Source organism: Marmota marmota, unplaced genomic scaffold, assembly GCF_001458135.2.
Source record: "Marmota marmota marmota unplaced genomic scaffold, marMar, whole genome shotgun sequence".
Taxonomy (NCBI): Eukaryota; Metazoa; Chordata; class Mammalia; order Rodentia; family Sciuridae; genus Marmota; species Marmota marmota.
Genome location: NW_026000026.1, coordinates 40933680 through 40944173, shown reverse-complemented (window position 1 = coordinate 40944173; position 10494 = coordinate 40933680). Strand labels below are relative to the sequence as shown.

Here is a 10494-nt window from a genome sequence, read left to right as displayed (position 1 = left end):
TCTCTCCACCTCCCCCAATCCTCCTGCTCTTGAGGCCGATTGGCTGGGTCACATGGGCGGAGCCAAAAAAGTCCCCCAATGAGCAGCTCCGTGGTCTGAAAGGGCAGGGAAACAGCCCAATGAGCATCACCGCAGAGGAGCCAATCAGCTAGATGTTGCTGGGGCCGCTGTGAGCCAATCATCAGCCGGCAGCTGGAAGTTTGCTTGGCAGCTGGAAGTTTGCTGGGGCCCCTTCGGCTGTGGCTCTCAACACTTAGAAATCTCAGGAAATATTTACATACTTTTTTTGTTTGCTTAAAATATTAAAATAAGAAAATCTCGTGTGAAACCAGCATTAAGTGATTCTTATTCACAGAAATATAAATTCAGCTTTTCTTTCTTTTTTTAGAAATGTCATTTTCCTTTTACAATGTCATTTTTCTCTTCATTCACTTTTAAGACCATCTGGAATTTGTCTGTCTTCAGGTATTTAACAAGCTCTGAAGTAATCTCAAAGAAGCCATCATATATTTCGAAGTGGTTTAGATACGCTTTCAAAATTACAAATTAAGTGTATCACAGAAAGTCCATCTGCTATGATTAATCACATTAATCTCAGAGCAAGAAGCAGTTCATAGTTAAAAAAGAATTTAAGACCTAGAAAGAACCTTAGGAGTTATTCAGATTGATGAATTCTAGAGAAGTTAAGGAGTGACTTGTCTTTGGCCAGACACATGTTCTGGGTCTCATGCAGAAATTGTCATTCTCATTTATTTGTCCTTTTATTCATTCATTCATTCATTCATCTGCTTCTTTCGGTTCACTTATTGTTTTTTAAGTATACTCAGGAATTTTCTTAAAAAACAAAAATCCCATGGGGATCCTGACTACTACCAACTCCATCTTTCTGTCTATGACTTCTCAGTGAGTTGTGTGCACTTGGTAGATCTGCACCCCTTACCTCTCACCCCTCAGTCCCTTTGTTCTGGCTTCTTGCTACTACCAACTAAGGCCACCACACCACCTCTCAGAAGCACTCTGAACCAATAGCCACTTCTTCCTTTGGCTCCTGAGAGTTTCCTTCTCTCTATCTGATGGCTCTTCCCTTTTCTTTTGCACGTTCATCCTTCTCTACTTGGCCATTAAATCCACATCCTTCAAGTGCTGATCTTAGGTCCTCTTTTCTTCTACCTCCCTCTTTTCTCCTTGAATAACATTCTCATATCTGTGACTTTGTTTCTTAGAAAGAATTCTCAAATACATACACACACACACACACACACACACACACTAGGCTTTTACACTAATATATCTAATATCTTTGTATATGTGTATATATGCTTATAAAAATGTGCACATACATACATGTACAGGTGTTCGGTAAATAATTAACAGGTGGGTAGGTAGGTAGATAGGATAGGCCTTTCTTTTAGGGCCTCAGATACATATTTTCATTTGCTAAAGGCAGCTCAAATTCATTATGTCTCAAGCCAAACTCATGACTCTTTTCCCAATCAAGTCTTGGTCCTTTTTCAATATTCCTGGTCTCAGTAGATGGTGCCCCATCCAGCCAGCAATGTGGTCCAAAACCCAGGATCCGGCTTCCTCACCTCCCTTCTCCTCTCTGTATCTAACCCATCATTGAATCATGTTGATTTTGTCTCCTAAATAACTTTCAGATTTGTTTACTTGTCTTCTTTGCTGTCACCCAGTCCTGAGGTACCATCCACTTTAACCTGAGAGTCACCTAGCTTTTCAGTTCACATTACTCTCATGCACTTTGGTCATTCTTCAGTCAATTGCAAGAATGATCTTTCCAAAACTCGAACATAATCATGTGCCATTACAGTGTCTTTCTATTGCAACTACATAGAGCAAAAGAGACTTTATATATCCTGAAAGGTTTGAGGTGCTCCACTGTCTCCATTTTTCTCTCTCAAGCCTTATCTTACACAATGATGTCCCTTATTCCCTCTGCCACAGCCATCTGACTATCTTCTAATCACTCATCATTATCATTGCTTTTTACTATCATAGGACCTTTGCACATGCCCCTCTCCCCAACTCATCCTCAGAGCACTGCTTCCTTCAGGGAATCCTTCCCCAGCCTCCCTTAAAGTAAATCCCCTCCTCTTTTGCTGCTGGTTCCCTGAGCATATTTTCTTTTCTTCAGCTGCTGTTTTGCATTCATTTATGCAATTATCTGATTATTTATCCCTCTCTCCTATTTTCTACTTAAGCTCCACAAGGGCAAGGCATTTTCTGATTTGTTTACCTCTGTATCTGTAATATTTAGCACCATGACTAGCATACAATAAACATTCATCAGGTATTTACTGATTAAATGAATCCAGCATCATGTAAAAATGAAGCACATTTTAAAATTCAGTGTTTGTTGAGTAAAAATGTACAGTGGAGGAAAGAGAAGGAAGCCATTCATAATGGAGCCCCTTTTAACATGCCATACAATTGACACACATTATTTTGATGGAAATAATGAATTGTCATGGGTAGTTTTGCTTTCTTTTATAACTCCTTAAAGGGTTTTTTATGTGTATTTCATGCAAATAACATGGGTGGCAAGGTTATTTTCAATGATTTAAAGCGATTTGAAATATGCCTCTGAAATGCTATTTTATTTTTCCATTAACATATTTTAGCAATTTTCAACTTGCATGGCTGGGCATTTGATTAACAGGGAAAAAAAAGGAATTGGATTAGATGTAATTAACACCTGGAATATGATTGCATTATTAATCTTTAATGTATCTGAAGAACATTAAAGATACATATACCTGAGACATCATTGCTTCACTTTTGACTTATTTGCCGCCCATAGCACCTAGTCTTAGTTGTGAAAGGCATGGGAAACACCTTTCTTAATAATATTAATGATCCCTTTCCATTATTAGAAAACATACAAATGTGATTTTACATGAGGAGGTAAATATATTGTAGAACGGATGCTACCCACTGCTGCCCTTCTGGATCTCCTAAAACTACCTTCTCCTTTTCATACTGACTCCATTTCTGTTAAATAATGACCACAACTACAACCAGTCTTTCAGTTAGCTTAGGTGATTATGGTCTGAACCAGTTGGGTTTTAACTATACTGGATTTGAAACTTCTTTGAGACATACAGAGTATGACAGTACATTAAATAGGTAGAGAGACAACACTGGCTGAAGCTCCAGAATATATATCTGGGGGTATGATATCACCTGCAGGGTCCCGATAAAGACACGACCCAAGCAAGAGTCTGGTTATGTGTTTTGTCCAAAGGAGACAGCCACCAGCAGCCCACAGAGTTTTCTGTGCAGTGACAGCCAAGATCCACTGTGTCTTCTAATTTGCCTAGGAGTGCTAAAAGAAACACATAGTTTTATGTGAAATCCCAAGTTTTTAACTTGGACAATTAATAGTTTGACTTTGAAATCTTATAGAGGATACACAAAGCTTATCTATAGACTGAGTTTTATTGCTGTCAACCAGTTCTTGACTTCTGGTGAAAACTCTTGTCTTGGCACCTGTGGTATACATAGTCTGTTCTGCTTCTTCTATCCAATGTCGATTCTTGCTGTCATTTTAAACATCCTGTGCTTTGGGTGGACTTGGCTTTCTCTGCTGTCCCCAGCATAGCAGGCCATCTTCCAGTCTAAGGCTCAGCCTGTCTCTGCTATTACCTCACAGGGAACACCTCCTCTTGGCCTCTGGTTATCTAGTGAGATTCAGCTTAGGTTCTTGGTACAGAGGTCTGTTACCAGCTACTCTAGTCTGCACATGTCACTCTGATGTTACACACATAACCACACACTCATACTCATCATCCTTCATGGTTGACTTTCTTCATTATGTGTATCTGGTCTTCACAAATAAGTCCCCCCCGCAAGACTAGTTTGAACATGGGGTATGTTCTGAGGTGTTATGGACATGCAGGCATGGATGGGACCAAATAGGATTGTAAATGTCTTCTGCAGGATCACTTCTCTTAAACACCTCCAGTGACATGGAGCTCACTACCCTGCATGACTCCTTTGCTACATTGAACAGTCCTGACTTTAGAAAGGGTTTTTGCTTGTCTCTCACGCAGTGACACATACCTGTAATCCCAGCAGCTTGGGAGGCTGAGGCAATAGGATCAAAAGTTCAAAGCCAGCCTCAGCAACAGTGAGGCACTACGCAACTCAGTGATACCCTGTCTATAAATAAAATACAAAAATAGGGCTGGGGATGTGGCTCAGTGGTTGAGTGCCCTTGATATTAATCCCTAGTACTCCCCTCCTCCCCACAAAAAAGAAAAGAAAGGGTTTTTGCTTGATCAAGTTGAAATCCACCCGCATGCTCACCTATAACTTTTTATCCTTGTGCATTTTCCTTAAATTTTTTTGCTTGCTGAGCAGTCGTTTTCTAAATAAGGAGGACTCTAGTTGTCAAAAGGAATTTTTCTTGAGTGTCTAATGTGGCCACCTAAATTTTAATGGGGTTTTGACGGAAAATAGTGTATTCCCTTGAAAATAGACCATACAAACCAAATTCTGAGGGAGATGTTAGTAATAGTTACCTGTACTCTGCCTATGATTTCTTTTGAAAGCACTTTTCTTTGAGATTTCTGCTCATATCATGAGTAAACATTTTTTTAAAATTTGTGACCATATGTTTGCTTGATGTTAAACCTCTTTTAAGAACTGTTTTTTGTTCTGCTTTCAAACTATCAAAAGTGGAATTGTCTATATATTAAATTTAAAATCTTATCATAGTTGTAATGCTTACATTTGTCACTTTTGCCTTGGTTATTATAAGTATTTAGATATCCACCTGTAAAAATAAAGTTTTTCCTGGTTTAAAATTAACATGTGCGCCTGGCAAGGTGGCACACACCTATAATCTCAGAGACTTGGGAAGTTGAGGTGGAAGGATCCAAATTGGAGGTCAGCCTCAATAATTTAGCAACACATTGTCTTAAAAATAAAGAAGGGTTAGGGGTATATATAGCTCAGTGGTGGAGTGCCCCTGGGTTAAATCTCCAATAACACACACACACACACACACACACACACACATAAATAAACTTACTTGTGTCAGTGGACTTTGGTGACTAATACTTTCCCTGATTATTTTATAGTACACTGAAAATTACATTTCTTACAGCTGACCACATTGCTTATTATAAATGCATCAGTGTTTTTGTGTGTTTTCAGGTGCTGTGATACTCTTGGGAAGGACCAATATGTTTCGCTTTAACCATCCGAAGGAAGCTGCCAAGCTCCGGGAGAAGAGAAAGGTGAGGGTATAAAGTCTCTAGGAGGGAGCCTCTGACCTGGCATGGGAGTGTAGGTGTTCACTGTAGTTCCAACAGTTTAATTTTCTGAAATACAGAACCTCTTGAGAGGAAGTTCTATACCCTGGATAGACTCTAGACTGTTGGCTTCCAGGCAGATAATGGGGTGTTGGAGCAAGAGACCAAGCAAGTGGAATCCAGGCTGACAAAGAGAACCTGCTCTTTACAGCTCTTTCTCTTCAGCCTCTCCCCCATCCCCCGAAGGAACTGGGTATCATTTTGTATTAATGAAGAATGACTTCCACTTATCACATCTGTCTTAGAAATTAACCCAGTATTGGAATCCCTTTCATCAAATCCCAAATCAGCCACAGTAAATTAGGTTTTTAACTGAGGTGTGAAGTAGAGCAGGAAGGAGTTTAGGACAATGGGGAGGGACTTTGACTTGCTTAGTTAGGGCCATCCAGAGGGTGCTTTAATTGCTGAATGGGGTTGGGGGGTGTGAGCTGAGGACCTAAGAAAGAAGAGAAGAGATGGGAGGGAAGGAAATCTGCTAGGGATGTCATGGCTGGTCCTTAGACTGATGAAGACAGTAAAGACCCCAGCCAACATTTCTAAGCCAGGAACTGTGCTTACATCCTGGGTGTATTCTATTACTTTATCTGCACAGCAGATGTTATTGTGCCCATGTTCCAGAGAACTGAGCGGAAAAACTGGACTGAGATTTACTTTCTCTAACTTGCTCTGAGACCACCACATGAGGAAACTAGTCTGAGGCCTTTGCCTCAACCATCAAGTTACATAGCCTCTCATCTCAGCCTTCTTCTAGAAGGACTGCCTGGGGTTGCACTCACCAAAGATGGGAATGGAGGACAGAGCTATAGACCCTAGCCTTCCCCAGGCTGCTGTTCTGGCCACTGAAACCTCTTTTCTTTCTTTTTTTTTTTTAATTTCTTTTTAGTTATTGATGGATCTTTATTTATTTACTTATTTTATTTATATGCGGTGCTGAGAATCAAACCCAGTGCCTCATACATGCTAGGGAAGTGCTGTACCACTAAGCCATAGCCCCACTTCTGAATCCTCTTTTCTGTTCCAGTCTAGAGTCACTCTTGAGGGTTCTTTTGGTATAAACTTAGAGAAACAGAGGAAAGAAAGCCTGTTTTCCAGTGGCTTTCCATGGAAGCAAAATAGGTCTAACTCTCACCTTTTTGGTTTTTCCTTACCTCTGCCTCCCTGGTCTTTATCATTCTGTAATTGTGAGTGCCACTAATAATGGGTGATGCTGCCTGCCTGGGAGAAGGATGGCAAAGAGGTTGTGACCTCTTTCCTCCACTTTAACTTTAAAAATCTTCAAAGGAGACCATCTGGGTTGTGCAATTCCTGGTGAATGTCCCCTATACTGGAATGTCAGGCTCCTGTGTACTTCTCACTCAGGATTTGGTTTGAGGTTAAACTAGGGCCTGAAGGTTCCAGATCTGCTGTCCTCAGATAGACCAGTTGTTGTGCATGCTAACAGGAGCATGTGCATCTCATTGTCTCTTACAAGTTGGAAGCAGTGAGTCCGCAGCACTGGCCTTCTCTTCCTTGCTAAGGTAACCACTCTGCCCTGTGTCTGCTCTTAGAGTGGCCTTCTGTCCTCCTTCAGCTTGTCCATGACCGACCTCTCAAAGTCCTGTGAGAACCTGTCCGCAGTCATGCTGTATAACCCTGGGTAAGTGGACAGCCTCCTTCCCTGTGATTGTCTCTGCTGTGGTATTCACCTTGCCAGCTCCATTATAGTCACGAGTTGGAACTTAAAACTTCTGTAACAGCACCTCCTTAGCACATTAGCTGTAGTCATTTTTCAAGTTGCTTCCTAGCCTATATATATACACACACACACACACACACACACACATACATACATATACACACATACTTTTACTTAGCTATAATTACAACATAAATAGAATTGTGTTTTCTAATTTTTTGCTTAACAACACAATATGCATTAGCAAGGGTTGTTATGAGCTTTATTATCATTTTCATAACTGTCTAATATTTTAGAGTTGGCACTTTGATTACTCAGCACATGATCCCTTTGGCTTATACACTTTCATCTTGTTTTGTAAGTTATTTGTAATAACAGAGGCAGCCTTAACTCTTAGGGCATCTGATATAGTGCCCAGGAAATACTTTCAAACACTAGGGGATCATGGAGAACACAAACAAGACTATTTTAAAGGGGGTTAATGGTGAATTGAGTGGTCAGCCTATTTGCCCAAGTTCCTGGTGACTTTATCAGGAAAGTGACAGTCAGTGATGACAAAAATATCTGAAAACAGGAAACTGGATGAAGGGATTTTTAGGGTCCTTCCAGTTTTGTGAGGCTGCATGATTTTATCTTTCTTCCCCAGAGAACTTCACATAAAATAATAGAATTAATAAGTATATACAACTGACAAGAACAACATCTTTTAGAACTGTTGATTGTTTCGTGTTTACTACATCCAGCCACTGTATTAAGCACCTTGTATCCATTCTCTTTTGCCAGCTATTTTCCTGTGACATTTGGGGAAATTTGCATACATTTGTTCACTCATACTTTCATTTAGAGCTATAGTGTATGCATCCAGGTGTCTCTAACTCCAGCAACACATTACCACTTACTGTGGTTGGGGCCCAATTCCATTGCCTCTTACCCTCTGACTCAGCATTTTTCACAGAGCTAAGCCATATGCTCAAAGGTCCTCATTCCTTCAGATTGGGTCAGCACGCTGGTTTGTGGAAAGCAGATACCTACAAGGAATTTTGTCAGCATCACAGGAGAGACCTTTGATCATAGTTCTGGGTTTCTCCTTTTATAGGCTAGTGGGCTGATGCCCAGATCCTACGCCTTGCTAAAGGAGAAATAAAGAAAAAAGCCAACTGGTCCAACAGTGTGTCTGCAGACTTGTAGAAGCACAAGCAGTTCACTCCCTTGTATCTGCCTTTGTCTTTATCATTCATCCTCTCTATCTTGTGCCGTGTGTTATGAGGAAAGTTGGGCTCATTAAACAATTCTTTTCTGAGATAAATCCTATTAATGAGACCCCTGAGATGTGAGAACTCTCAGCCCAACTGAATAGTCAATACTTCACAAAGTATATTTTATGAACTGGGGATGGAGTTCAGTGGTAGAGATCTTGCCAAGCATGCACAAGGTCTTGGGTTCGAGACCTAGCATCACCAAAATAAAGGGGGTAGGGCACAGAAATCATATTTTGTCATAGGTTCTTAATTCCCTTACAATGGTTTTAGCAACTTCCTGTTGATAAAACAGTGACTAGGATTGAATCATTCATTTGTGTATGTTATGTAATAAAGTATGCAGGTCTTTAGGTTATTTTCAGTTTAAATAGTATGCTTCCCTTCTCTTAAATACTGTTTTTCTAATCAGATTGTTCTGTGATATGAAGTGTGATTGCTGAGCCCAAGATCCAGTTAATCCTGAAGTCCACATCCCACCTTTCTTATCCTAAGCAGCAGTGACACCTTTTAACTTGAAACCATCTGGAAATGTAATGTGGCTATTTATGCCTTGAAAACCAAAAAGTATTCTGTACTCAGCCTTTCATCTGAGACACAGGCTCACTGTGTCTTGAGCTCCTCCTTCTTTTTCATTTACACATGGGATTGAAGTCCTTTTCCCTCCCCATAATGCAGGAGAATATATAGTCTTCTTAAAAGTAATGCCATTTTTTGTTATTTGTTTTTAAATTCAAGCAGTTTTTCTTAGTATTTATAAAAGGCATTTTGGAGTATACCAGTTTCATCCTCAGGTCTTTTCATTGTCTGAATAATAAAGTTTTGACACCTTGCCATTGAGTGGTTCATCATCTGTGTAACTCTCTCAGTACCTCCCTCCATATGTTCTGGGCCACGTTAGAATTGGTTTTTATTGCTCAGACATGCCCTCAAATCCTTTGGAGCTTTTCCTTTGTAAGTTTCAGAGCCTGAGATGCTTTTTTTTTTTTTTTTTTTTGGCTACCTACTCATCCTCCAAGGCACCATACAAATGATTTCTCCTCTGGAAGTTTTTCCCAACTTTTCTCCTCCCAGCCAAAATAAATGCCCCTTATTATGCTACCTTGCTGTGTTTCTGTTGTCCTCATTTCATTCTTCTTTGTAATGTCCATTCATATGTCAGCAAACCCTTTTCAGAGTGCCTCCTGGGAACCAAGTGTGATTCTAAGACAGTGGTACTGGCAAGACCAGTTTCCATGCTAGTCAGAGAACAGAAACAATTAACAGGTAATTGAAAAAAAAAATACTGAAAGTAAAATGAAATGAAATGTCCTGGGGCAGTGTTTGTGGAGTGGTCAGGGAAGGCTTCCTGAGGAATGGACATTTCTCACAGAGCTAAGCCATGTGCTCAAAGGTTCTCACTCCTTCCAGGACATTTGATCTAAGACCTGAGTAAAGTGAGATGATAATTATAAAAGAAAGAAGGAAATGGAGAATGTTCCAGGCAGAGAAGAAGGCAAGTACAGTGACTTTGAAGTAAGAAGGGGAAAGAGGGTCTGAGTAAGTGGGATTTAGTAAGCAAGAAGAGAGGTACAAGGTGAGGTTGGGGGTAGTCAAGCGCCAGCTAATGAAGGGCCATTAGGCTATTGGAAGGAGTCAGTTTTCTAAGGGCACTGGCACTGGAGAGATTTAATCAAGGGAGTAGCCTAAAGGTGTATTTACTATAAAAATTAGAGTGTGTATCTCTTAGAGAATGTAGTATACAAGTGGGAGATCATTTGGAAAGCTGTTTCCCTAAGCCAAATGAAAGATAATGGTGGCTTGGATCAGAGTTTAGCCATCAGGATGGAGCAACATGAGATCATAGAATCAAAGGTGATATCCAGGTATAGGTATAAACCACCAGGGCAGGTGGTACATGCTGTCCTGAGATGGAGCAGGCAAGGAGGATGGGCTGGAGCTGGCAATTGGATAAGAATTCTGCTTGTGTAAGTGATTTTCCTATTAGTCGGAAGCTTTTAGAGTGCGCGATCTTGTGTCTTACTCATTTCTGTACTTTAAAGTGTCTCTCACATAATGTGGTTAATAAAAATTTGGCAAACAGATTAGGAGTACAATTTTAGTAAGACATATGGGTCCTTTTAAGGTTTGTTTAATTAATTTCTCTGTACATGGGTGTTCCAAATACTGGAACAAGACACATTAGATAAAGGAAAGCATTTTTTTTTTTTTTTTTTTTTTTTTTTTT

The 10494-nt window shown here is 40.1% G+C and overlaps 1 protein-coding gene across 6 annotated transcripts in view; it reads left to right on the top strand.

The window, feature by feature from the left end:
- Kif16b (kinesin family member 16B) overlaps window positions 1-10494 on the top strand; it is a 302607-nt gene that overhangs the window by 152509 nt on the left and 139604 nt on the right. For all 6 annotated transcript variants that reach the window (XM_048811331.1, XM_048811330.1, XM_048811329.1 and 3 more), the window contains exons 16-17: window positions 5179-5261; window positions 6884-6972. In XM_048811331.1, the coding sequence (XP_048667288.1) occupies window positions 5179-5261; window positions 6884-6972 (172 nt within the window). The remainder of the gene's footprint in view (window positions 1-5178; window positions 5262-6883; window positions 6973-10494) is intronic.